This window comes from Alosa sapidissima, chromosome 16, assembly GCF_018492685.1.
Source record: "Alosa sapidissima isolate fAloSap1 chromosome 16, fAloSap1.pri, whole genome shotgun sequence".
In the NCBI taxonomy this organism is placed as follows: Eukaryota; Metazoa; Chordata; class Actinopteri; order Clupeiformes; family Clupeidae; genus Alosa; species Alosa sapidissima.
This window is the reverse complement of record NC_055972.1, coordinates 28153772-28181581: the sequence shown is the minus strand read 5'-3', so window position 1 is coordinate 28181581 and position 27810 is coordinate 28153772. Positions and strand designations below refer to the sequence as shown.

The window sequence follows — 27810 nt, the reverse complement described above, 5'->3', positions numbered from 1 at the left end:
CCAACTCGTGTGTTGTGTTAATTGTGATTACTGTGTATGAGGAAGAGAGGGACCCGCTGGAGGTTTGTCTCAGTGGCCAAACAAAGTGGTTCAGCTTTATTCTGGGCAGTGTGCACTGAGCTCTAATGAGTGAGGACAGTGTGGAGATGGTCCATTTCTGTTTCTTAAAACTCGGTACAGAGATGGAAATTTAATCAGAGCCTACTACCAGATCCCATCTGCAGATCTCATATTGTGTAAACTGGATAATGGAATTCTACAGTTTGATCGTTGTTAGCGATATGTTTCCTGTATTTGTTCCCTTATTTAAGTTCCCTAAATGTTATATCATTATGAGGAGAAGGAGAAGAAAACATGGAAGTAAACAAGACCATAAATATTTTAATTCTTAGTCCTTTATATGCAAAGTAATTAAAAAAGAGAGAGAGAAAGAGAGAGTGAGAAGGACACAAAAGAAGTAATGAAGAGGCAATATGCAACCAAAGAAAGATATCAGTGTTTTTTTGTTTCTGCTGTGGAGTGGGTGAGGGTGGGCTGTGGACATGTTCTTTCTCTGACTCTCCATTAGTATGAGCCAGAGAGGGGGGGTGGCCTTATTACCCACCCACACTCCTGGCTCAGCCGTCCAGCTTGACCCCCATTAAGGCACTGTCACTTGAGGAGCAGATGGTTACCCCTCTACCCCGCTGTAGAACACTGGGGAGTGGCCATGGCAACCGACTGATAATGGCTACCCCTGGAGTGGAGGAATCGCTCCTTCTAATTTGTTAAGTACCACTTCAGTATATTTGATTTAATCGCGACGTTCAGCCCTAACAGAGCAGACACCAAATAAAACATCGCAGGTGTCCGCGGTCACCCATAAATCTGGCCTCCCAGGGTTTTTACACGCATAGCTATTTGTTAATTAAGCTCACAAAATATTCCTAATTTGATTTTATGGTCCCGGCGTGGTCGGTCCAGGTTGGGGGGTTTGGTTCATCTGGTGGTGGGGCCATGAGGGCCATCAGATTTTGAGGAAGAATTTCTTTCTGTAGAGGAGGTAGGCGATCAGGACCCAGAGGAAGGTGCCCCATAGGCTCTTAAAGAGCCCTTCCCAGTGGCTATCTTGGTAGCGCATCTCCCAGGTGAATGGGAAGTAGAAGCCCAGCAGAGAGTGGCCCACATACACAAAGATGGAGTTCATGCCTGCAGACAACAACATGATAATAAAGCCATTATGATAATGCATGCGATAACAACCAGGGGAATGACAAACATGCTGAATTGTCTGCATTTCGGTGTGGATGACATGACTTAAAAAAAAAAAAAAAAAACATACAGTACAGTATGCATACAGTAAAATTCTCCATTTGACTCTGAATGAGGACCGGTCTCGTGGAGTTGGACATACCTGGATATATGAAAGGCTGACCTCCCCACCAGCCTTTGATGTCTATGATGAAGTACATCAATCCGAACAGGAGGAAGGACATGAAACCCATGCAAGTCACATAAGACAGAGACCTGAGGGGAGGGAAACACATGAGCCGTTTAGCTCACTAGCTGTCTGGCTGATGCCAGGGTAGAGCATTGCAATAAGCCGTAATCTCATTTGAGATGGTCACTCGCATTCAATACATTTGGAGACACTGAATTTGTTTGATGGGCTTTATTTTCAGTTTGAAAGTAAGTTGTTGTTGTTGTTGTTGTTGTTGTAAGCTCAGGGTGCTTAAGCTCTGAAAACACACACTTTTCACAAGGCTAAATAATCCAGCAGGTTAACTGACACACTAACACTGAGTACAAATACCAGGGATTGTTATTGTAGCAGAAAATGGGATTTTCAAGGTGGTCAGCGTGTCTTGTCAATCAATCAACAGAATCCCACTGACAGCCTGGCAGATGGCAGTTGTAAAAAGCAAATAAATATTGTGGCATTTCCAGGGGGCGCCCACCGAGCAGAGCAATGTTAACAGCAGAGGAACCGGTTTATTTTTGGTGGCTGTTGTTCTTGAGCAGGATCACTGTCACACAAATTAGCAAGCTAGCTTCCACTGGCCTTTCAGCTAAACATACAGCCTGCCTTTATTTCACTCACTTTAAAAAGTGCCCTGTTGTGCTGTCAATATGTCTAGATTTCATGAACTTCAAGTAACTGGCATATTTTTAAGCTTTTTAAACCATCTGGCAGACTAAAACTGGGAATGAATATTCATATTTCCAATTAGTCACCCTATTCTGTAACCATGACGCCTATGAACTTGGACGGGGCGGGGGTCATGACCTGAGATTCCGACAACAAATGGTCACAAACGAGCCACTTTACTGCCCATTCAATATCACGACGGCCGAGGCACGATACATTATTGAACTATAGCACAATCAGCAAACCGTGGAGGAACATGATGGGCTGGGTGCTGGGAGTTGGGGATGGTGGTGGAATGCAAATAAATAAATAATATGGCCGATTATGCTATAGCATTAGAGCTGAAAGTGAATCCCTGGCACCTGCTGTGAGAGGCCGTGCCAGCGAGCCTTGTCCCTGTCTGTTCCTAAGTGCAAGAATGTTTAATGTAATATTACCTAATGTAAAATGGCGGCATCCCAGTGCTCGGGGGGGGGTAGGCCAGCACCAGGCATCTTTTATTTAATCTGAAGCAGGGCCAGGGAGCAGTCTTTGGCGGGGGAGTTAATTACTTTTAGGGATGGAGACGGCCGGCCACTCAAACTCGTGAGCTCAATAAGCTGTGCATGATGGACTGTCCATTAAACCTGGCCAGGTATAATGGGTCAGAATGAGCACCACAACATGGGGAATCTTTCTGGCCAGCTGGACAAGCTACACACTATACAGGGAGAGAGAGACAGCATGGCTGTGACGGTTGGCCTCATAACTTACACTGGAAACAGTAAACACTGTAAAGTACAGTAAAATTAAAATGGCTTGATCTCCTCCTTGCTCAACGTAGTCTAAATTTATAGTCAAAATGCACCTTTTGCCAATTTGTTAACCCACTCACTCTCAGCGAATGGGAATGGGGAAACCGCAATGATTTGGGATGTGTGTGATTTAAGATACAGATTGTTTGAGTGGAACCATAACATGAAAGACACAGATCTTAATCCAAGACAATATATTCATACCAAAAACGAAATGAATTACTGTATCTTATGTTATGGGGGATTACTCTCACTGTATCTATTACTTATCACGGTGTCTGGCTGGCTCCATTCAAACGAATGACCTAAATATCAACATGGGATGGTGCCTAAGTTTGGCAGGCGTTGGAGCTTCACACCAGCCCACTTTGTGATGGTGAGAACTCGTGACATGATGTAGGGACAAGGGCTATAAAACAGCTCCGTCTCTCTCTCTCTGTCTCCCTCTCTCTCTGACTCTCTCTCTCTCTTGGCTGTTAAGAAGAATGATCTGGTCAGGGATGTATTGGCCTGCCAGCTCCACTGTCCCGACAGTTGCTGGTGATTATTTACAGGGGCCGCTGTCGTTAGGGGGGGGTAAGTAAACGCGTGTTTTAGCGAGTGGTGATTTGTGTCTTCTGGAAACTCATCCTTTCTTTTGTGTGGAAAGTGGCTGGATTTAGAGGGTCAGGAAGCACTTACCAAAGATTTTTATTGACAGGTATAAATCCTTCGTCTCGTGTGCACTTAGAAAGGATGGCTGCGCAGGTTCCCTGAGGGTGGAAATGAAACAGATTTCCAAATCAATGCCCAGGCAATAAAGTAAACACCATGGAGATGCTACGAGAAAATCCAGACCTCCCACATTCAAGAGTTCAGGAGAGTAAGTGGATGTCAAGGCCTCAGAGCATGTCTAGCACCATCTGGGACAGAAAACAAGTGAACAGAATAACTTTCTAAAGCCTAATAAGTGTTCTCGAGAGAGAGAAAGAAAAGCCACATACTCCAAACCTTTTCCCAAACACAGACAGACCAACACACAGACACAGACACAGACACACACACACACACACATGATGTAAACACCCACCCACACAGTTGCACACATGAAGATTGTATTCCTTTATCCAAATCAAATATTACATTACACGGCTATTATTGTGCATTCAGTCATTTGTTTTCACTTGGAACAAAAAAAAAGGAGACATTTCTCATTTTCGAGGAAGAGGGCAGGCAGATCAGTATCCAAACACACTAGTTAGGGAATATCCATCACTTGTATAGATGACAGAATCAATGATGTGGAAATAGCCTGGCCGGGCCCTAGATTGAGTCTCCAGGCTATGCAAGCAGGATGTGGGACAATCGCTGGTACGGTATGTGGGCCAGTCGCTCAATTTCAATCTCGCGCTGCTGGGCACTGATCGTTGAACTTTAATTATTTCTGGACCCTGTTCATAGGGATGGGGAGAGAAGCAGACTCACAAGGAAAAAAAATCAATACAAAAAAAATAAGATAAATATATCCTAAATATATGCAGCTAGAAGAAGATGTAGAAATTGTATGTGTGAGTGTGTGTGTTTTTTTCTTTTTCATCAATGCGGTTTCATCACTTGCGTCCCTGCGCTCAGAGACTGTTAACACGTTGCACGACACCATGGGTAACCTCTCGTGTCAAGAGTGCATTAGTGAAACAAGTGGCTGTTCAAGCGCTGCTTCCAAGCCTTCCCTCGAAATGCCATGTCTCTCCAGGGGGAGACAGCCATAATTGATTGTTGGTCACAACGATGATTCTTAGCCATGATCATCTTGGCGAGCTCCGATCGTGCCATGGGTCAAGGTTTACCTCAAGAGAACTGTATATGTGACTGTCTGAGCGATGGACTCAAGGGTGCTTACTGCCTGCAAAATGGGTGCTGCACTGCACATTTAGTTAGATGTGAACCAGAACATTTAATTACAAGGATGAAATATACATAAACTTTTGCAAAGATGAACAGGCAGGGGATGTCAAATATCAGCAGGATTGGACCTGTGAGGACTTTGTATCAGTAGACAGAACTGAAATACAAGGTATTCAAAAAAAAAAAAATATTCAATTCAATTCAACCCCCCCCCCCCCTTTTTTTTATATGTTTGCACGTGAGAAGAAATGACAAAATATAATGTGTTCTGGCTGGTTTATTTCATCACTGTGTGCCTGAAGGTAAAGTGGAATAGATCTACTGTAATATATTTTAGCACTCTGCTCTCCATGCTCCTCACCATAATGGCCAATATGATTCAACATAGCAATATAATGGACCGATTTGTCATACGAGTTAAGGATAATGAAATTCAAAGGACTAGGGATCAAGCCTCTGTTAATACAAAGTCCCAGTTTTAAAATTGGCACACACACACACACACACACACACACACACACACACACACACACACACACACACACACGCACCCACCTGAAAAGCATCTACCTATCGCTCTATCTCTGCTTTTGATAGAGCAAATTTATTCTCCATCACGTGTAAAATGATAAATGATACAGTAACTAGTCATGTTACATTAGTGTTCATATTAACCGACATGTACAACTAATCCCAATACAATTCCAAAAAACACAATGTCACCAAACCACCCATTGGGCCTGACAAGCATGTCCTTGTCATAAGAAACCAAACTGAAAATATTTCTTCTGGGAAACATGGTTGACAAGACACAAAGGCCCAATTAACCTTGGGCAGAGTGAACAACTAAGGGCATGTCGCTTGAAGCTTGAAGGACACTGACTGCTGAAAATATCCCCAGGCAAAATGAGACCCCAGCTCACTGACTTCATTAAGCATCCTGTTATGCATTTGGGGTTATTAAACAACTTAATTAATAATCCAATTTGACAATCAATCAAGGGTTTGTCATTAGTGTTGTTTTTTTGTTTTTTTTTGGTAAATCATTGTCGCAACCCCTAAATATTAGGGGGAAGACATTGATGTGTTTTTGTTTTACAAAGTCTAATTAGTTCCAAAGTACATACAGTACTGAATGCTTTTGTCTTTATCACTTAAAGTGTCTTCGGATCATTGAAACTACTACGATTTTAGTTTTTTACATTTTTGTCTGTGAAGAGTCAATAGAGTCCATGATTTGATTTCTATTTTTCTGTATTTGTGAAGGGTCGGCATAGTCCTAATTCTGACTTCTATATAACTCTGAAGGGCCCTTGCTCTGATTTCTATATTTCTTTATTTCTGAAGGGTCAGTATACTGTAGTCCTAATACTGATTTCTATATTGTTCTATGTGAGGGGCACACATAGTCTTAGTTGTGATTTTCCTCTGATTGTCTCTGCGTTGTAGAAGGTACCATGTGGTCCCAGCTCTGGTCTTTCTGCCCCCAAAGTGGCCGTGCCCAGACCAAAACGCTCCGTCATCACCTGCGGTCATGGTGGGACACAACATTCCAGGATCTCTGGGAACCCAAAACAACCGGGAAAGAAAAAAGCACAGCCTCACAAGTTCTCAGACAAATCACTTATGACCTCAAAACTACTTAACAAAGCAGGGAGTCCAAGTAATTCCTTTGAATAAGGCCATACTTGTTATTTCAGTTTTACTCAGCATTCTGGAGGATGGACAAACACTCACTAAAAAAAGAAACTATCACAGGACACCCCCCCCCCCCCCTCCACAAACACACATACACCATCTCTGTTGGCAACTACTCTCTTAGTTAAAAATTGAAGAAAAGGAGAGTGTTGCGTTGGGTCAATTGTTTGAAGAAAACATCAGGTGCTCATCAGAAAGGACATGAGAACTTCAGTTTTTAGCTTGTGACTATCCCCAAAGTGTGAAGGCCCCATAGGTTCCTTGTTGAAGGTGGTAGTCTTAAAAATCCGAGGCACACTGATATTGATGAAAAAAATTAAAAATCCTTTATTTTAAGGCCTACGCGTTTCGACTGCAAATCAGTCTTCATCAGGGCAAACCATCAGGGTCATCATCAATATCAGTGTGCCTTGGATTTTTAAGACTTCCACCTTCAACAAGGAATCTATGGGGCCTTCACACTTTGGGGATAGTCACAAGCTAAACATTGAACTACTCTCTTAGTTATTTGGACCACTCATCTTCAGCATCCAGTCTTCACTGCTGTCTGATGGTACCAAATTGAATCAGCAAATCAATTGTGAAGATTAAAGTTAAGTTAAGTAAGTTATTTGTTTGATGAAGTAATCCCAAATTGTCAATATCATAACTAATGGATATGAGTGGAAGTTATTTACCACAGCGCAACTGAGACACAGGCAGAAGACCGTTCTGGTAAGGGGAGATGAGAATCTGATCTGCTAGTCTGGGCTCTGCGTACTGTATGTATGTGTGTGTGTGTGTGTGTGTGTGTGTGTGTGTGTGTGTTCATGTTGGAGTGGCAGGGGATAGTGAAACCATTAGGAGTGTTTGAGCTGTGAGCTTCATCCGGTTGGCTCCCAAAGGAGGTTTTGTATATTTCTCTGCCTGGAACTAAATCCTTAATCATGCAAACATGCAGAACACACACACACACACACACACACACACACACACACACACACACACACACACACACACACACATACACACATACATACACACACACATACTCAAAGGCACAAACTCAAACACACAGAACAGGGAATTGGCCTTAAGAGTGACAATGAGGAAAATTCATTTCACAATAGAAAGTGCACACACCTGAATCATCAACCACAAACGCGCTATTACCACAAACACAGGTTCAACAAGGAGAAAACTGCACTGAGACAGATGTCTCAAGCAGTGACAAATGTGATCAACTTCAACTCTTGGAGAGCAGCTTTAGGAGGACGTGCCAAATGTGTGAAAGAGCATATTCTACCGGGTATTGATTGCTATACATTTTCAGGTCAGGGAACATGACTTGTGTGACTGGAGGGGTTTGCATGTGGGCATACAGAGTGACAGAGAGAATCAACATACCAGCAGAATGGCCCAAACAAGGAATCGGATCAAGACGTTGTGATTCTTCGGACGAAAGAACAGGAGAATCTTCCCAGCCTGTGAAAACAATGCTTTTGGTTATTTTTGAGGAGCATATTAAACATTAGATGTCTTTTCTTGAGATGGATTCCTCTAAATTGGATTAAGATGACTACTGGCACCACAGACGAATCCAATTCAAGAAAAAAAAAGCAGTGTGTTATCATGTTCTTTGTCTTATACATTCACTTGATATTCATCAGAGGCATGTCCCACTACCTATCAGTTTTGAAGTGTTATCTGCTGACACCATCTTGTACGTAGTTGAGGCTTTTCCGGAAGAGCCCATGAGAGGTGAAGAGGTGATTTGTTTGCCATGGGAGACGTAAGTACAGTAATTGGCTGGCAGTGGATGTGTCGAGAGTTCTTGACATGGCAGGCGTTTCCTGGAGCTCTCTCTCTCTCTCTCTCTCTCTCTCTGTGCCAGATGTGGCCCTGAGTCTGTCCTTCTCGTCCACTGCGTGTGCAAGCTCTGGCTGATTAAGTCAGCGATGACGAACACGTCGCAGCCGAGGACATTAGGCCCCGGCAGGGCGCAGACAGGGGTGGCAAACACCTGGCGTGTCCTCTAAGCCGTGCTGATTGAGGAGCTCAGCGCTGACCGGTTCCCTGCGGCTGCCCACGGGGGAGTTGGTAAATGCGTGCGAGACATTCGTTTCGTTTGAGGGAGGAGGGGAGAAGAGGGGAGGGGAGTGGACGGCTTGTGCTGGTGATGTTATGGCAATGTCACCGAGGAAAATGTGTGAACCCAACTCTTAAACAGTCTCCCGCAAAAGACACACACACACACACACACACACACACTCAAGGACTACCATTAAAGGTGTACAATGATGAACACACACACACACACACACACACACACACACACACACACACACACACACACACACACATACACTCAAGGACTACCATCAAAGGCATACAATGATGAACACACACACACACACACACACACACACATCTGTTTCAGTCCTCTCTGTCCTGGTCCTCTCAATATCCTGTCAAAAAGACTCAGTGCAGCTGTGTGTGTTTGTGGGTGTGTGTGTGTGTGCAGGCGTGCTACAGGATGACCATGAGAACCAGTTCAAATGTTTACCCCTTACAATTTAATGAAACAATATCTCACTGTTCTTAGGTTATATCAACGATGAGAAATATTATATTCTTTTCAATTTTGTCATATTTCATAAATGATACAAAGTAGGTTAATTAACATAGACATGGTCAAATGTGCTTACAAGGTGAGATACTATGTCCATTACAGTATGCCAGCTTACACCCAATCACCCAGTCATCACCTGTGAGTGGTTGTCGACTACACTATGGTGATGGCTGGACATTAATTTCCATATTGGACTCACATGACACAATATGTGACACAATACACATACAAAAGTAGAATTGGTATTATCTTCAAACAGTGCTATAAAATTGACTCAATTACCCTCCGCCTCCCCCCAACACACACACTTTTGCTTTACCTGCATCCCCATGAAACCCATGACCACAGAGTTGATTGTTCCCAGAACTCCCTCCGGGTCAAAGGGCTGTGTCGTACGGTACAGGGCCTGCACAAACACATTCAAACACTGAAGCGGGCTAATGCCTTGAGCTCAGGAAGGATTGTGATAGGGTGTTGTTGTGAACAATGAACATGTTGACCACCAACTGAAGAATGTGTCATGAAAAGGCATGCAACTATTCATTAGTATGTATTACCAGACCACCGGGAAAATAAGTCACATTCTCTCTCAGTCTAATACATCCAAGGCTAGTCCCTACCTTGCAGGTTGGATGCCAGTATATGTTGTCTCCCAACAACCACTTGTCTACATATGCAGCTGCTCCTCCGGTGCAGTTGGGGAACAGCCCTTCATCTCCAATACCACCGGCTCCTAAATAGCCACTTTTCAGGGCAGCATTTGTTTTCAAACAAGGCAGACAGCAGAACAGATCAATGATTTGGCTGTGGATTCATAATTATTCTGAAGGGCTGTTCACAGCACAAACAATAGCTATAATGATAACGGTTAAAAGTATTGGTATAGCTAATATGAATGAGAACATCCACACATAAACTATAGCAATAACGACATGGAGAACAATATTGTCAGGGATCACTTTCAGAATGATTTTGAGAACGATAAAAAGCTGACAGCCAACCAGAATCCATCACATTTGGACATCACATTCATCAACACGAGGAGAGACTTTTCTTTATCGTTGGTCAGTGTAGACGCTCAAATCATTATAGTTACATTTATCTTTGTAGTTATCGTTCCTGGTGTGAATAGCCCTTGAGACTTGAGGTGCACTGAAATTGTAATGACAAGAAAGCTTATAGACCCTTTCAATCTGTTCCTAGAGGGCTTCCGGTTGAAACGTTCAAAACCAACACAGATACAGTACTTTTAAATGAAATGAGTAAATTGGACTTTACCATAATGCTCTACAAAGTGTTGACTTTAAAATTAGTTTTTAAATTGCTTTGTTTGTCCCCAAGTTACCATTAGCTCAATGTTGTTTTCTGTGCCACCGGAAATGCCTTAGGAACGCACATGTTTGTTTATGCGGTTGAAAGGGATAAGCATAACAGCAAATCAGCATAATATTAGAGACACATTCAATAGCATTTTCATTGTTCTGTGACTATAAATTAGCCTTGAAATCTAGACGCACCCTAGCGGCAGCAAATTACATTTGCTTCCAGGGCTAGTCTAGCAACTCTCCGTTGGATTGTGAGCTCGAAAAATTAAACTTCTATCAGACCAATCAAATCGTGTATAGAGTCGTTAGGCGGGCTTAACATAATGATTGATGGCAGAGTTGCAACGGTTTGGCTTGAATTCCCTGCTACTTCAAAACAAAGAAGATGGATTTTGCTGTTGGCCAACAGTGTGACACGAGTTAAGCTTGTTTTAAGTTGGCAAAAGTTTGAACTAGCCAACTAGCTCCGCTGGTGGGAAAACGCATGGGACTCAGCGCTGTCCTATTGCGTGCAGAGGGAATTTGAAAGACAACCGATTATCCCGCCCCTCGGACTGAGCACTGCGAACGGTGAGTGCCCAGACGCTACATTTTAATGTGGGCCTGGCTCGTTAGACTATCTATAAATCCCCAACTAAATGTGTGGTATACCACATATTTTGAGCAATACACTATCTTCCACTTTAAATACTAGTTATGCTTATATACTGAGGAGGGTGAGTTCAAATGAATGATGGACTTCCTGTCTAACATCTGCTGAAGTCATGAAAAATGAAGTATGAAAAATGATACGGCAGCTCTGTCTCTTAAGAGTCAGGTGAATGCACGCTCACTGTATATGGCCAAGACAGACTTGGGAACAGTGGAAGTAAAAATATGGTACGGAGGCAGCACTAAATATTTCCACTCATTAATCAAGTGGGGAGCGTCACGTGCCACCGCCAGACCAGGTACGGGCACGCTGGTGAGCCGAGGAAAGAGAGCATGAATGAGAGAACGGGGCGCGGCAGATGGACGAGTGAGAGAAAGAGAGAGAGGGAGAGAGAGGGATAGACGAAGATGGATACTCTGCCCCGTCCTCCTCTTATTGCACATGACGGACTGAGATTGGCTAATTATCCCCTCTGTAGCTCATGCCATTGACTCATAAATCACACACACACACACACACACACACACACACACACACACACACTCAGACATACACACACTCAGACATACACACACACACGCATGCGCACCCCCACCCTCCAACAGACACTCACACATACACACACACATATAGCCACACACACACTTCAGCAGAACTGAAACCGTTAGCTCTCATGCAGCGTTAAGCAAGTATATACAGTACAAGCTGATTCATATTGTTACTTGTGCATATCTGCATGTACTGCATGCATACACATATTATTCACCAATGTATTCATGTGTTTGGCATACACACACATACAGTATTACACACACACACACACACACACACACACACACACACATACACACAGCGAGAGAGAGAGAGAGAGAGAGAGAGAGACAGAGAGAGAGAGAGAGAGAGAGAGAAAATATAACAATGACAAAAAGAAACAACGACAAAAAGTCCATTTACTATATCTCCATTTAAGGGCATGAGAAAAGACTTTCTAGTAATTCCCACACCACAAAAAAACACTCACACACTGAACACTGTCAATCGCTTAATTGTTACAAGAACGGAACATTCAGCAATAAAAAACCCTCATACCACTACATTACACTAAAACTTTCAGAATTGTGTCACTTCACTGCAAATTCGATTAGGGACTTTGACATCTACAGTGTAGTGCGTATGAACCCACTTGTACATGCCAACGCAGCTCAGTGAATTCAGCCCTTTGTCTGAACCACTCTGCGTTTGCCCTTTGATGATTGCGGCTCCCTGCCCAGTTCTAGCAAATGCATGCCACGGGTGTCAGTGCGAAGCACCACCTCGCGTCCACAAGGTGAAGGCGTTTGCTGCGAGACCAGAGGCCAGTCGCTGACACTGACTTACGTGGGGCAGCCGGGGACAGGTAGCAGGAAGGTGACACACAACCACACCGTCTCCAGAGCAACGATGAAGACCCACTCGGGCCAGTATAACACCACATCCTGAATAGGGTTCCACCAGTTATGCTGCAAAGACCAGAAAATATCCAGTTTAGAGGAAAATACAGTGTGATGAGCTGGAGGCAAAGCGCCTTTAAGATTTTGTTCTGATCATATGCATGTCATGTATGGTCTGCACCTCTTTTGGATTTTTTATCCAAATATTTTGTTTACACGTGCTAGCCGTTTAAGTGGATCTCAGTAAATGAATTCAGAGAGATTCATACATTCATACATTCCTAGGGATGCTCCTGTACTTGTGTCTTTTCTCTTAAAGGTAGGGTAAGCTATGCTGGATGACGTCGTGTTTGTTTATGTTTATGTTTAGCAGATGTGTTTGATTATGTTTATGTTTAGCAGATGCTTTTGTCCAAAGCAACTTAGGTTATATTTGAGCCAGAGACCAAACAAAACACACCAGCGAGGTAGCTCACCCCTCCTCTCAGTGCTCCCTGAGAAACTCCACACAGTGTTTTGTTATTGTTTGGAGGATAGGCTGCCCCCACTTTGTTTCCAGTTCAGGGACACAGGGCTATGTAAGAAGACCTTTTTGAGGACAGACAGCTAGCGAATCATGAAGAGATATTAGTTAAATGTTACAAAAGGTGTTATGTACTAGAACATCGCTTACCCTACCTTTAAAGACTTACTTTTTAGTGTCTGAGTGAGTAGATTTGAGCTGTGAGAGTGTGTCTCACCTGTTTCAGAGGGACGTCTGTTCGGGCTGAGAAGGTCTGCATCAAAGCCAAAACAAAGTAGGTGAAGCCCAAACGCTGCAGAACTCCAGGAATCCGTAACCAGGACCATGCCACTGGAACAGGTAAACACAAATGTACACACAGGGGAATACAGCTATTTAATTATCCACGCATACATACATAAATGCTAGGGCTGTAACGATACATCAACCTCACGATTCGCTTTGTATCACGATTTTTGACCCACGGTTCGATACGAACCTCGATTTTTCTTTTTTTGGTGGGGGGGTAGTTGGAGGAGGGGGGGGGGGGGGGGGGTAAGCCTACCTTAGAACACCAGAGGATTGCAATATAATATATAATATAATATATCTATTATGTTGCACAATTATTTTATATCCTAATATAAAGAGAGAATACTGAATGTCTGATATTTATGACAACACACTTCGTGCAGATTAGCCTATAGCCTAGTTCTACTATTTCTATTACAGCTCTACCTCTTTAATTCAACTGTCTCCCATGCACATCATAATGGCACTGCAACTTTATTTTTAACCTATTTTGACTTTGAGGCCTTCTCTATGAGTACATATGTATGACCTATTAACATGACGAATAAACCTGACTTAACTTGGGATAAAAAATTATTTTAAAGGTTGTTTTTTTTTTAAACAGGCCTCAAATTTACATTCAGCACAAATATACAAGCAGTATATCTTGTCATATAACACCAAACACTTTGTGTAACACCATTGTCCTATATTGAGCTAAAAAGGGATGTGTCACTACATTGCTCTCTAAGATAGCAGTTAGTGTCAGTGAAAGGCAGTCTGAAGATAAGCTTCTGACATAGAGAGGCAGGATGAGGATTCTGTCGTGTCTTCAGTGGTTAACTGTGGGCTTGGCGGCAGAAGATGAATCACAGGTCCCCTGATATCTAGAGAAGACGTTTGGAAGGAAGGAAGCTGGAGGAAGGAGAGGGCATTTGCACACTCACATGTCTATGTGTGTGTGTGTGTGTGTGTGTGTGTGTGTGTGTGTGTGTGTGTGTGTGTGTGTGTGTGCGTGCGAGAAGGCAGACACTAGATTGATGGTAATCTACACATTAGTTAATTGAAAACCTCTTTGTGGCACGTACTGTACAGTAGGAGTGCGAGAAACAATATAATCCTGATTATTGATCCAACAAATCAAATAAAAAGAGGAAATGTCGCCTTGCTCCCGGAGAAGAGCAGGAAGAGGTTTTAATGAGTAATGGCATCTGTCGTTTCAGACCACATGTCGTGCTTCTCAAGCGGGACCCACCCCGTCACTCACAACTCAGAGAATCAAAGATCAGATCAGGAAATCAATAAATCTTTTTACGACATAAAATACTTGTTAGAATTCAGATAACATGACTTTGACTTACCCCTCTAGAATGAAAAAGAGAAACATAAACAGAAGTTAATGGATCACACACACTAATAGCACCTAGTCTATCTGCAAATGAGGTCTCAGTTAGCCAGAGAGGAAAAACAACCAGCAATTTATCCAGCAGTGGCAGACCAACGGATCAGACTCTTTAGCCTTGACCATGGATCCCCCTGGACAGGAGATGTGGGATTGTACACTAGGCCTATTCCATTAATGCACACTTGGCTGTTACAGTGGTGCCTGCCACTTTAGACAGCCTGTACTCACCTCCTATTAAATTGAATTAACAGTCAGGGGAAGCAATTGCTCCACCTGCTTTAGCTTTTGCATTGTATACACAGAAACACTTTCTCACAGAGAGAGAGAGAGATACAGAGAGACAGAAAGAGAGACAGAGAGAAAGAGAGAAAGAGAGAAAGGAAGAGAAAAAGAGAGACAGGACACACAATAAACACAGAGACACAAACCATATCATTATTGCATGAAAATGTTTAGACCCCATCTCTTTGAAAAAGAGACAGACGGCAGAATGGACAGGTGGAAATGACAAAGGGAAACCAACAAACCTAACAACAACCCTGGCTAACCATAGTTTGGATGTAGACAGCAAGGTGCAGGGATGGATTACTGCACGGGCCTACCGGGCCCAGGCCCAGTGGCCCAAGGGGTCAGGGGGCCCTGAAGCCCAAGCCTTTGCATGGAATCATTGCCTCAAAATCAACAAATCAGGATGTAGGCTATGAATCTGATTAAATTTAGTATTGGCCATCAAAATGCAACAGAATACAGGAAATCACATCAAACAAATTTAAAAAAATTCTGGGGGAGGACCCCCAAACTCCCCCTCCCACATATACGACAATTAGTGGGGGGCCCTTAATACATCTGGGCCCAGGGGCCCAAAAGTTCATAATCCGCCCATGACAAGGTGTTAACATCACAGGGGAATTGACAAAGTGCCCAGACTGAAAAAAATGGAAGAAAATTCAGCGGTTATGGTAAAAGCCCCCTGATTCCATTATACGAAAATCTACAGCTTAGCTGGAACCATGACAACGAAACTCTATCTGCAGTAATTGTCCATTACAGTAGCATTTGTTGTTCCAAAACCTGACCTCTGTTCAACACCCCTCATGATATGTGCCACTAAAGCTCTTCAATATCACAATATTTGCACTAACCTGGTTAAAATGTCAAGCTAGTGCATTAGCATCTAGCTTCCCGTAAAAAAAAAGAAAAAAGCTAGCTCCTGAAGGACATCAATTTTCACCCTTTAGACAGCTGTATATCTCCATCGGAAACCCTATCAACCCTTCCTGCACTTCACTCTGTCGCATCCTCAGTGAAAGCGAGCGCGCCACCGGACCGGATGTCATTATGTTAAGATCAGCTACTTCTCTTGTTCCTCAGCAGACCATAATGGGAATTGACTCTGCTGTTAGCTTAGGGAGGTTCTGTCACCTCCTTAGCCTATTTTAGCATGGTATAAAGGAATAGGGTGAATATTTCACAGTTAACAGTCCTCTGATGAGCAAACAGAGAAATGGGTGAGTGGCCTTGCGGTAGACGTGAACCTTTCCCAACCTTTGGCACAATTATACACTGACAGTTGTATTAGCATGGAAGTGTGAAATTGAACAGGCTTCTTCAATCAGCTCAGCATGAGTGGCCTCCTATAAGAAACGTCTGACCTTTTCTGAGACTATGAGCTTCTGTTCATTATATAGTTCATGATTTATCTTGTGACACAGACACCCTGAAGTGCTCTGCAAGTCTAACAGTTTTACATCAAGCTGTTGAGATTGGATATTTTACTTGGTCTTCCTATACATTCACCTCATCGTAAAAATTCATTTTCGGTCAGGAACATCCATGGCTTTCCAGGTGAGATGCAACTTGCCATTTTGTTCAGTCTGTCATCTATTAACCTACCTATTATTCTGTGAAGGAATTACATTATTTGTTTGTCTGTCTGTCTGTCTGTCTCAATATGTTGCATAACACTGCATAACCCATAATGCGTTTGGATCTTGATAATTCATTAAAGGTATGACCATAGTCTTATTGCTAGCATTTCAAAAATGCCTCTCATTGGATTTAAGCTAAAGGAATTCATACTTATCTATTACATTGATTTTCACCTCGTTATATGCCAAACTATCCACCAGACATCAAGTAGCCAATCAGATGTCCTCGACCAGTGGCCACCATTCAGTCACATTCTCTGGGACTCCACAACAACAGGCTCACATGGCATAACATGTCTGTTGAGGTTTCTGTTGAGAGCCTTCCATATTTCAAGCAGGGCCTTGGCAGCTTGACAGGGTAACTGAGGGGTGGGCCAGCAAAGCTCAGAATCTATGGCCTCAACCGAGGCAGCCTTCAATTAATTGAGTGGATATAAACCTGCAGAATGCGAACGTAAGCATATCTCCCACGTGTCCCTGTTTCTAGCCGTGAGGGTGTGTTGTGTTGACCACATGCGACTGTCAAACCGTGCTACAAGCACAGGCAGGCTGGTACCATCAGAAGTCAACGTGCTGTTCTGATCTAGAGGGCACAGTTGAGTAGGAAGCAATGTCACAGGACCTGGTTTGCTTTACTCTCCATTGTAATGATAGAAATGTATGCAGCGATATCGACCCGTCTCCCGTAAAAAAAAGTAGAATTAGTCTTCAAGGCTGTAGGTCCTATTTAATCTTTTAGTAAAACAATGCTACCATTACTGACAGTTACACACAGGGATATGTCTCTCTGGTTCTTGGCACAGTATATTACTGTACAACAAACAATAATAAAAACAAAGCCATACATACACAGTCCATCTCTGGGGCTGTAGTTGATGAAGCAGAAGCCAATCAGAATCAGGACCACGGATCTCCAGGACAGCTTCCTCAGCAGCTGCAGGCGGCCCACGCCTCTCCGCCGCATGGAGCTGAAGGCCAGCACTACCGACGTGCCGATGATGAACACAAACCTGCCGTAAGAACACCAAATCAACGCCAGCACTACCAATGTGCCAATGATGAACACAAACATGCCGTAAGAACACCAAATCATACAGACCCATTCAGGTGCTACTGAGATGAGTATGCCTGAGTGTTGCACTCATAATAACAGTGAAGCAGTTGAAATCCACTGTTGTGGCTCTTGCCATAATTTAGCAGTTCAGTGCAATGCATTTCAGAAGGCTTTTTAAAAAGTATATTTCTTTTATTGGAGGGATTTTTTTAATACATGCATGCATATTAAACATCTTGATGTGAATTATGCCAGATGCATCAGCCAAGCTATCAGCCAAGTATTCTATGTCAGCTTTTTATTGGAATGACCCTATTAGCTAGGACATGTAGTACTAATTGCAGATTAATTACAGATTAATTAACAACAGAAAGATTAATAATGTAAGACAGCCCATGTTATTATTTCCTCTCTCAATAAGACCTCATTACTGATTAGTCTGCTTAATGTGTAATTACACAAGCCAGGCTGTCTTTAACATGATTGTCAGAACAGCACCAGATATGATGACTATGAAAATATTGGCTTTAAACCAAAAACCGAACTAAAAATCTTTCATCTTGCAAGACTCATGTGTCTGCTATGTAAGCACTGGTGTACATTACAGGTGACACAGATTCTGTTTACAGTCAAAGACAAAGTGTCACTTAATATTTTGGATTGGTGTTCAGGGTCGATCGGAAGGTCAAGTGAGTGGGAAGAGAGTGAGAGGCCATCTGAGCCTGGTTCTGTTCCTTCATTTCTAGCTGAGAGAGAAAGTCATAATTTTGTATTGATTGATTAGGCACACGTTGGCAACTCACCAAGGCATCACAAGATCAGCCACAGTTAGACCTGTTACATAATCACAAAAACACACATAGACACACATGTCAATGACAATAGCATACATACATCTACGTTGTATATTGACATTCTTTGTGTAACATTTTTTTTAAAGGCCTGAAGAAAAAACAAACTTGAAAGGTTTCATTGATAAACAAGAGAGATGGACAGGTGCATTATGGGAGTAGGACAAGCCAACACATTTTTTCATGGTTATTCCACAATTATCCTGGTTTAATCATGTGAAAACCAGAGATAATGAAGACTTATGGCCAAGGCACATCAACAGATACTTGTGAGCATCATTATGGAACCCACTGATAAAAAAGGAATGCCCTAAAATGTTGTTATTCTTATTATCCTTCGATTTTTAGACAGTGAGTGATTTATAAACGTGCCTACCTACATCCATGACAGTGGAGGCCTAACAGTCAGATGAAAATCCATCAGCTTTTCCTCACTGATCAATACAATTCTGCTGATGTGATGAAGAGCCTATTATAAAGCTTAAATTGAGTTCATCTTTAAATACTCCAGGAGATGCACTTTGTAATAGCTCCCATTAAATTTTACCAAGCCACCTCCCCCTTATCTGACTCCCCTGAAAATGATTAGTGATATGTATCTAGGAGATGGATGCTTGATTTGGTTTAGGTGAAGAAATCACACTGTTTTCTTTGTTCATTATTTAGGCCCAAGAATGTCTCACACAGTATGTTTGCACTGTATGTGATATGCAATAAACTATTTAAAAAGATACAATTATTAACACCAGACACCACCATCAGAATCACTGTCAAATTCCAAATATGTATTCTTATTTTAGGTTATTTTGCTCCTTTTAAATCATTATTCTGATAGGACGGTGAAGAGTGACAGAAAGCAAGTGAAGGAGAGGGATGGGATGGGATTGGAAAATGCCCTCAGGTCAGATCTGATCCCAGGTCCCAGGGGGCACTTGGACCCGATTATGGTACGGACCCTGCTGCTTGTATCACAGCTCCCACCGAATGTGCAATTCTGTTCTAAGAATCTGTGTGTATATGAGGTTTGTGGTTTGTACATCACCGTTCCATGGAGCATGCTGAAAGAACCAGTAGCCCCCTCCTCCGTAGTTCACAAACACCATGAGCGTCAAAGAGAACCTGACAAAGTCACAAGAAACACCAGTGGGTGATGGATCAAAGAGCCAAACTTAGTTCCTACATTCACATTTCTTAGCTTACTCAGCTGATTACAAATTATTTCTTGTCCATGAGATTAATCAATCGCAGAAATGTATGACTGACTGAGTTTCTTGGAAAGAGAACATTTGTCATGACTTTGTGGGATGCATATGTCAAACTCTGATGGGAAATTTATTCAAACCTGAAAACCTGAGCATAATTTCCCAGTACAAAACAGAGTTGCAAGTTCAACATCAAATATACACACAACCATTCTTTTGAGCAGATATTATGCTTTTGAAGAATGGTGTATGGATGCACAGGAACATGCCCCTGAGAAAAGAGGTGGTTCAGGTGGACAATTTAGTATTCAAATGTGACCAAATCTGACAAACAAATGGAAGGCACAAATCAGTTTTCCCTTTTTTCCTAAGAACCTGTTTGAGGATTTCACAGTTACTCGCCACGTCTTCTTCAGCCTAACAGCCCCACATCCTCCTCATGGAGAGGTTCACTAGTATAGTGCACCACTAAAATAAGCCAAATTAGCAGGCTTAATAGACATGGTGCATCGTGACATGTTATAATGTAATTTCCTCAAACTACAAATGCGTTTCTTTTCTCTTCAGTGTCAGACTTTCAAGAGCAGTGTGGAATCAAGGCTTAGTTCCTACTCATTGCATATTACATATGCTTGTTAGAGGTGGTCAGCATTTTAGATCAGCAGAAGACAGAACTGTCAAAAATGGCATTGCGTAGTTGCACATACATCATTTAGTTATGAAGATTTTGCTTGGAAAACGCTTGAAATATGTACAAAATTATATGTAATATAAATTTGTATTTATTCACATTTCAGTTCATTCATTTAGATTGTATTGATAACATTATGTCAGATACCAAACCTACATCATATGTGGCATGTGGAAATTTGGTTTGGTGAACTCGCCCACATATGAGATACCAAACATGAAAATTAGAAAAGCTCAATCAACTATACAATTTTTTCATTCAGTTTCTGCTCGACTCCAAATTCTAGACAGGAAGTGTATGACCTCATCGGAGGCGGCATACCATGTCCTGCCCCCTAGCTCCCCTTCGCCCTTGCTGTGATGGCCTCGCATGGGACTGCGTTTCCTCAGGCCTCTCCTGACACACGCCAGACTAGACTAGGTGTCACTGAGGCCTTTCAGAATACACAGTACAGAACATAAGTAGTCTGCTCAGCTTCACACGCGGAACATAATATGCTTTGATTTTGTCTACTGCAACCTGCGACACTGGGGGGACCTACCACCCTTACTAGTGGAGTTAGGCATCCTGCTCCCAAAGCTGAGCAGAGCCATACCATACCGGAATGCACAAACTGTCAGTGACAGTGGCCGTCCTGCACGCAAATATATCATCATGAACTGACAGTCGTCATCAAGCCTCATTGGATGTTTAGAGGATAACACCCAGCTGTCAGCGGAGGCATCAGTAGTGATGCGTCTAGTAAATGCAAGTATTAAAGATCAAAGGGCCGTGGATAGGGGCGTGAGTTTTATACATATATCACCCCAGAACAGGAGTGGATACGGTAATGCAGACTAAGCATTATGAATCACTCAGGAAATGAGCGCTTGTCCTCTGGATCTCCTCATGCAGAAATGCTGACTAAAGCTCTCCGTGTCATTTATTATGTGTACAACTTCACTTCACGTCATCCAGTGAGAGAGAGAGAGAGAGAGAGGGAGGATGGATTTTGCTCTTGATGGAATGGTACCATACGTTGACACAGTGACTGCCACAGGCATATATTTTCACCGTGTGTGACATGAAAAGTTTTACGGCACATAAATCTGGTGGAGGAGAGGAGATGAATGTGAAGCAGCAGCAGCAGCACATGTCTATTCTTTTACCCCCAACACCTGTACAGCTATGAAATGTCACGTCACTTAAATACGCTATTTTCATCTTGTGAATAAACTGAGGGTGGCTCAACTGAAAAGTGGCATCTTGCTTAAATGCAGCAAATAGGGAATCAGTCCCCAAAATAGATGCTTGGAGGAAGCTGTCCATGTCCTCCCTCTGATTCCCCTTGTTTTACCAACATAATTGAATTAAGAGAGGCAACAGAGACCATTACTGCTCCTTTTAGACCTGACCTGCTGATACAAGATTTTAATCACATGCTATCATCTCAAAAGGACTATCAAGGAGGGAACAAGCCAGAGGAATGCTCTTTATCTCACATACACACTAATGCTGGCATACACACATATACACTTACAAACACACATGCACACACTCACACACACACATACACACACACACACACACACACATACACACACACATACACACACAGGCATACACACACACACACACACACACAGATACGCAAAAAATATCCACACACACATACAAACACACACAGGTACACCCACACACACAAACAAACACACACAAACAAACACACACAAGTACGCAAAAAAAAGGTTGAGTCACTCCAGATTGTATCTGTGCAAACTGTCCCTTATTACCAGCTCTGTAGAGTTAAATCAAACATTATTGTTACAGTAATTTTATATCCCTAATATAATTTCAATTTAAACTTGTAAATACCATTTTTTGTGCAGCATTGGAGGTCTTTCACTCTTCTAACTAATGTCAGTGTGGTGGCCAACAAAATATTTTGCAAACAGGTCACTAAGGTCACATACAGATCCACAAACAGTGTCAGCAGTAGTCCATCCACATCCAGCAACAGATGATTTGGGACTGTTGAGCTACTGAATTCTGAGTGCTGTTGTCCTCCATGCCCTCCCCGAGGTGGGCAACACAAGCAGTTTTGACTTCAGACACAAAATATATATATCAATCCATTTCTGAACTGCTTCATGAAGTTGTGATTGTGTAGTGCTGCAATCGTCTCAGAGTTCAGTACACTGTCAGTCAAACTACTGCTGTAACTATCTATGGATAAGATTCAAGACTCTATCATAACTCCCGTTCATGTAAAACCCTGTGATAGATTGCCTCTGGACAAGAAGAAAATTACTTTAATGAAGTGAGTGAACGTCAGCCAAAGTTTTGACAAATAAGACCTGCACTAAATGTTAAATGATCGTCAGATCCCTTTGTTTTCCACAAATACATTTGACAGATGACTGATTATTTAAAAAAAAAAATGAATTAACTAATTTGAAATCTTAACAAAGTACTGATGACTTCACCTAACATATGAAGAATAGATTTTCCATGCAATTAACTTCCCTTTGCATTCACTGCATCATTTGGGCTACACCACAAGATTCAAAAAGCAGTCACCGATATGAAAGGAACCAAGGAACACCAAGCTCTCAGCTGCCACAAGATTGAAACCTAGATCCTTTTTAAAAAATTAAAATGCGAAGTCTACAGTGGTGTACCGTATATATATATATCACACAAATGACGTCTGGCAAATAGATGGCAAAGCTTTGCAGCAGCAAAGCTTTGCAGCAGGCTTCAGGCTCAGACATTTCACGGGGGCTCATTGGCACTTGACAGATGTCTGTGCTCACCGCAGAAAACTTAAACTTATTAGCCGAGGGCACATATTTTACACACTTGCATTAGCTCAGTTTTGGATGCTCATGCAAGGAGCTGACGTACAATTTTTTGATTCCACCTCAACAATAATGCAATTAATGGAGGACATCAATATGAGGAAGTCTGACACCTTCACAGTATGACTGAGTAGGAGGGCTACTTTTCACCGTTATTATTTATGGGGGAATATTTCTCAATGTCCTTACTTCACCTATTTGGCAAGTAAGTAATTATGAGAGGAGCAAAGGGCCATGAAAGCACTTTTGAAGAGATTCTACATAGAGGGTGAAGGGTCATTTACAGACACATATGGAAAGGTACTGTATGATAAAATTGGCAGAGATGTGTTTTTTGAAGCGCATGTATTGTTATAGATTTTAAGTTCTTCTGAACTGGACAGTGGCCTGAGTGTAACAACAGCAACAACAACCCTTTCCATTTAAATAGTGTTTTATCGAGGCACCCACAGTGCTTTACAGTGAAGAGAACCTCCCTAACCACCATTTATGTGTAGCAGCCATCTGGGTAAGTCAAACATGGCTTATGTTCAAAATAAAGATGCAGTGAACCTCAGTTTCGATAGCTATAATGATACCTGGCCGTTTCCATGTACCAATCCGATATTATTGTTTTATTTGTATTCATGATGTAAATAATGGCATGACGTGATGTACTGTACTGTAATCATAAACTTACATAGAACTGAATTTAATGCTCCATATCAATCTCATTGTTTGTCACCCGATACCTGATCCAGCTATTGAGCCGATATATATCGGATCGGAGCATCCCTAGTTCAAAATGTATGTATCAATTTTCAATTGCTACGTGACATGATCAGCATGCTTTAATAAACAACACTGCTTCCTTATTGCAAGCAGCTAGATGTAAGCAGCACTGTCCATCACAATAATGCTGTACAACTCTTCTCAGTGTGTTGACTGCCTATAAGTAGATTTTGACAGCAGAGGTTTGTGTGTGTGTGTGTATGTACGTGTGTGTGTGTTTCATGGGGGTGGGGGTTCAGAGACAGAGACACTGATTCAGCGTAATGATAGGGCCATTATATGTAAAAAGGAAGTGGACTGGCAAATCCCAATGAGACAATGAAAAGGCAAACAATGCTGGTGTGTGCTGAGCATCTGGTTTTGTCATGATGATGGCCACAGAATATCCAACAATACTCATTCAATATAAACTCACAACATTAACTAAACTCTGACTTATTTTTAGTCCTGCACTTGTGCCTTTGAATGTAGTTTTTCTTTTCCAATCGTGTTATTTATCGAAATGGTTTCACTCATTATGGTCCATAATGATTTGAGGAAAAAAATGGGGGAAAATGCTCTCAGTGTTTTATCGCGAGCCGCCGTTTCTGCATGACCTGCTTTTTTTTTTCATTTCATGCACTTTTATCACCATCCATATATCAGCTCAATAAAAGCACTATGGCATCAGAGCCATCTCCACAGGCAAACACACACACACACACACACACACACACACACACACACACACACACACACACACACACACACACACACACACACACACACACACATAAAGACTGCTAGCCTGCCCGAGACCCAGCCTTCTTCCCTCACCCAGAGCCTCCAGACCCACTGCCTTCTGGATATGTGCTGATATGTTGGTTGTACTATTACATCAATTATTGGGTAAGTGGGAGGTCAAAGCCACACCAGCTTCCTGTTTCCCGAGCCGCGTGCTTTGTGTCTGCCCCGAGCCCCAATTAAGGGGTGCTGGGATACCCGATTAAATCACATCACTCCTGCTCAACAGCAATCCCTTGTTCGAAGCCATGAGCGCAAAAGATATTAGAAATATTGCCCGAGGCTTGCACCAGATAACAAACGCTCAAGTAACCATGCAACCAGACAGTGACCCCCCCCCCCCCCCCCCCCACACACACACACACACACACACAGACCCACCTCTAATTACCAGCTATAGGATACAACGCATAAGGACCATAGCAGTGACTATCAAAATCCAACCAATTAATAAGGCCACTGAGATAAACAGTTCTTTTGAGCACAACGTTAACTATAGATGCACATGATTTGGGGAAGGGGGGGAGTGGTGTGGTGTACCCTCGGAAGGTGTCCAGTGACTTTAGCCGCGAGGATCTTGGTTGGCTACTAATCTCAGCAGATAGATCTTCCTGCAAAAACAAAACATATAGGATGAGTCAGGAATATATCAAGATATATATACTGTATACATACTGTATCAGGTATCATTTGTATATCGGTATGTATGTGAGTTTGTAAATAGAATTCTATATTGAGAAAATGATAATTCAAGCATGGTGATTGTTGATGTTTTAGTCCAAACCATGAAAAAACATACCAGACTCAGATGTCAAGTTGCTTAAACATTTAAACAGAACATTTCTTCAGCGTACAACTTGTTTTTGTCTACGGAATGATATCTCTAGACAAATTGTCTGCAGCCGTAACTGAGTAGAAGACTTTCTAAATGCTTAGAATGGGGGGTTTTGGAGTCTCTGCAGACTCACTCTGCAGACTAGATCACCCAGGATTGCGAGTCCTAGTTTGATTAGCCTGGGCAGTAGCCCCACATAGTTTTCTGAGGAGCCAGAGCAGGAAGATGCCGACTCTAATTCTCCATGATGGATATCTCTGCCATCATAGAGGCATATGGGAGCCGAGAGCCCCCATCCGCTGGGAAATGAGAGATCCTCCACACAGAGAGACTTTTCAGACAGTCGCGCGCACTCCCCGAAACTGTCCACGTCGTCAGCAAAAGAAAACGATTGATCTTACACCACCCTCCTGACACAGACAACAAAAGTTTAGACTAGAGCCCCCCCACTCCCCTCTCTCTCTCTCTCTTCTGCTTTTCAGCCATGAAGAGCCATTAGTGAAGCTCTTCTCATGATGAATGATAAATAATCAATGGAGGCCTCTTCTTCCCCAGCCTTCGTCCCATGGCAGCGTATATAGCTGTACTTATTGCTTACATTTTCTGTAGATAATTGAGGGCGCTGGCAGGAAATTAAATTGATGATCTTTGAAGTACACTTCCATCTGTTGAAGACAGATAGCAATGTTTAAAGGCACTCTTCAGACTGCTGTTGCTGTAAGCAAATTTCTTTTTTTTTTTTATGTAAGCCTTGATCTCTGAGACATTTATTAACAGCTACATTGAATATTTGCAGAGCAATTAAAGGACCTCAAATTGCTTAAAGGAAATTACTGTTGCTGTGATATGTACTTTTTCAGTGCTTGGCTGAAGTGTTTAGGGATCTCTGCAGGTGTGTGCCGCTATACTTGTATACGTATGGTGACACACACACACACACACACACACACACACACACATACACAGATACACACAAACACACACACACAGGTACACACACGTGCTCACACACACACACACACACACACACAAGACAGGTACCTGTATACGTATGGTGCCACTGTCCATAGGAGAGACAGAAAAGCCAGAAGAAGAGCTGCAGCCAGGAGAGCTAGAGGGGTTCAAAAAGACATGGATATTCTCATTCATTTAAAACCCATTTCAAACACAAGAGTAAATGTATGTGACTAGTTATTATTACTAGTGCCTTTTAAAGTTAAAAGTTAAAGTGAATGTTAAAATTGACTGATATTTAGCAGTCGATTTTATCCCCGGACTCAGAACAGCAGGAATTGAACCTGGGTCTACCCATAGTCAGCCAGTGATACCACTGCTCCTATCAATGAATTCAGGAGAAAGGAAAACATAGAGGAAATAAAATCACTGTTTCTGAACTCGTTTTCTGAGAGCCATGGTGTTCACGTCCAAGTGCTTGTACTGCCATACTGTTTTCTGTGCTGTGATGTCTCCCTCCAGCCATGTCACGTCACTGGGGAGCTTTCAAGGAGCCTAACGTGCCCTCTTATGTAACGCAAGACCAATCCATAGGCAAGGCAATCAATCTGTGAAATTCAAGCCTATATGGCCAGCCATAAGCAATGTTCTCCTCAAGCCATATTTTCACAGCCCAGGAAGGGGGAGATGACGGATACTGCCAGAGAGCATGATGCTGGATTGGCCTGTCCAGAGAGAGGCATCACAGGATGTGGGGAAGGAAATGTTATGCCCCTTGTGGTTTGGGGTCATAAGGGCTCTGGTCATTTAACCTTCGAGGTCAGGTCTAAGGTGGTGTCAGAGGTGATGTTTTAGGTATGAAAATGCAGTTTTGTTATCAGTGATATTTGTCTATTGCCTATTGAACTGATGCGTGCATTGAATGTTCTGCGCGGATAATCAAATCGATTTTAATTATCTCCAAGGAATGCATCATTCATTGTTAAATGAGAATATGAAGACACGGACTGTAACAAGATATGAAATGAATGTGGTGTGTGAGCCAAATAAAACGTCATTGCGTACAGTAAATATAATTAAAAAATGAGAGAGGCTCTGAGCTTTGCACTAAAAGGCCTTATTTTCTGGACTGTCCCTTTGTTCCCATCTGTTCGCATCACAACCATGCTGCAGGGGGCAGG

At 42.4% G+C, this 27810-nt stretch overlaps 1 protein-coding gene across 1 annotated transcript in view; it reads right to left on the bottom strand.

Moving 5' to 3' along the window:
- Window positions 1-361: 361 nt before the first annotated feature.
- Window positions 362-27810, bottom strand: part of si:dkey-192p21.6 (uncharacterized protein LOC565246 homolog) — a 41209-nt gene continuing 13760 nt past the window's right edge. Inside the window, exons 8-21 of the mRNA XM_042065779.1 lie at window positions 26717-26786; window positions 26274-26340; window positions 25381-25451; window positions 19596-19672; window positions 18506-18536; window positions 17498-17658; window positions 13263-13375; window positions 12470-12591; window positions 9736-9859; window positions 9435-9521; window positions 7891-7968; window positions 3604-3674; window positions 1394-1506; window positions 362-1188 (exon numbers count right to left, since the gene is read on the bottom strand). Coding sequence (XP_041921713.1) covers window positions 1007-1188; window positions 1394-1506; window positions 3604-3674; window positions 7891-7968; window positions 9435-9521; window positions 9736-9859; window positions 12470-12591; window positions 13263-13375; window positions 17498-17658; window positions 18506-18536; window positions 19596-19672; window positions 25381-25451; window positions 26274-26340; window positions 26717-26786 — 1367 coding nt within the window. The 3' untranslated portion in view covers window positions 362-1006. The remainder of the gene's footprint in view (window positions 1189-1393; window positions 1507-3603; window positions 3675-7890; window positions 7969-9434; window positions 9522-9735; window positions 9860-12469; window positions 12592-13262; window positions 13376-17497; window positions 17659-18505; window positions 18537-19595; window positions 19673-25380; window positions 25452-26273; window positions 26341-26716; window positions 26787-27810) is intronic.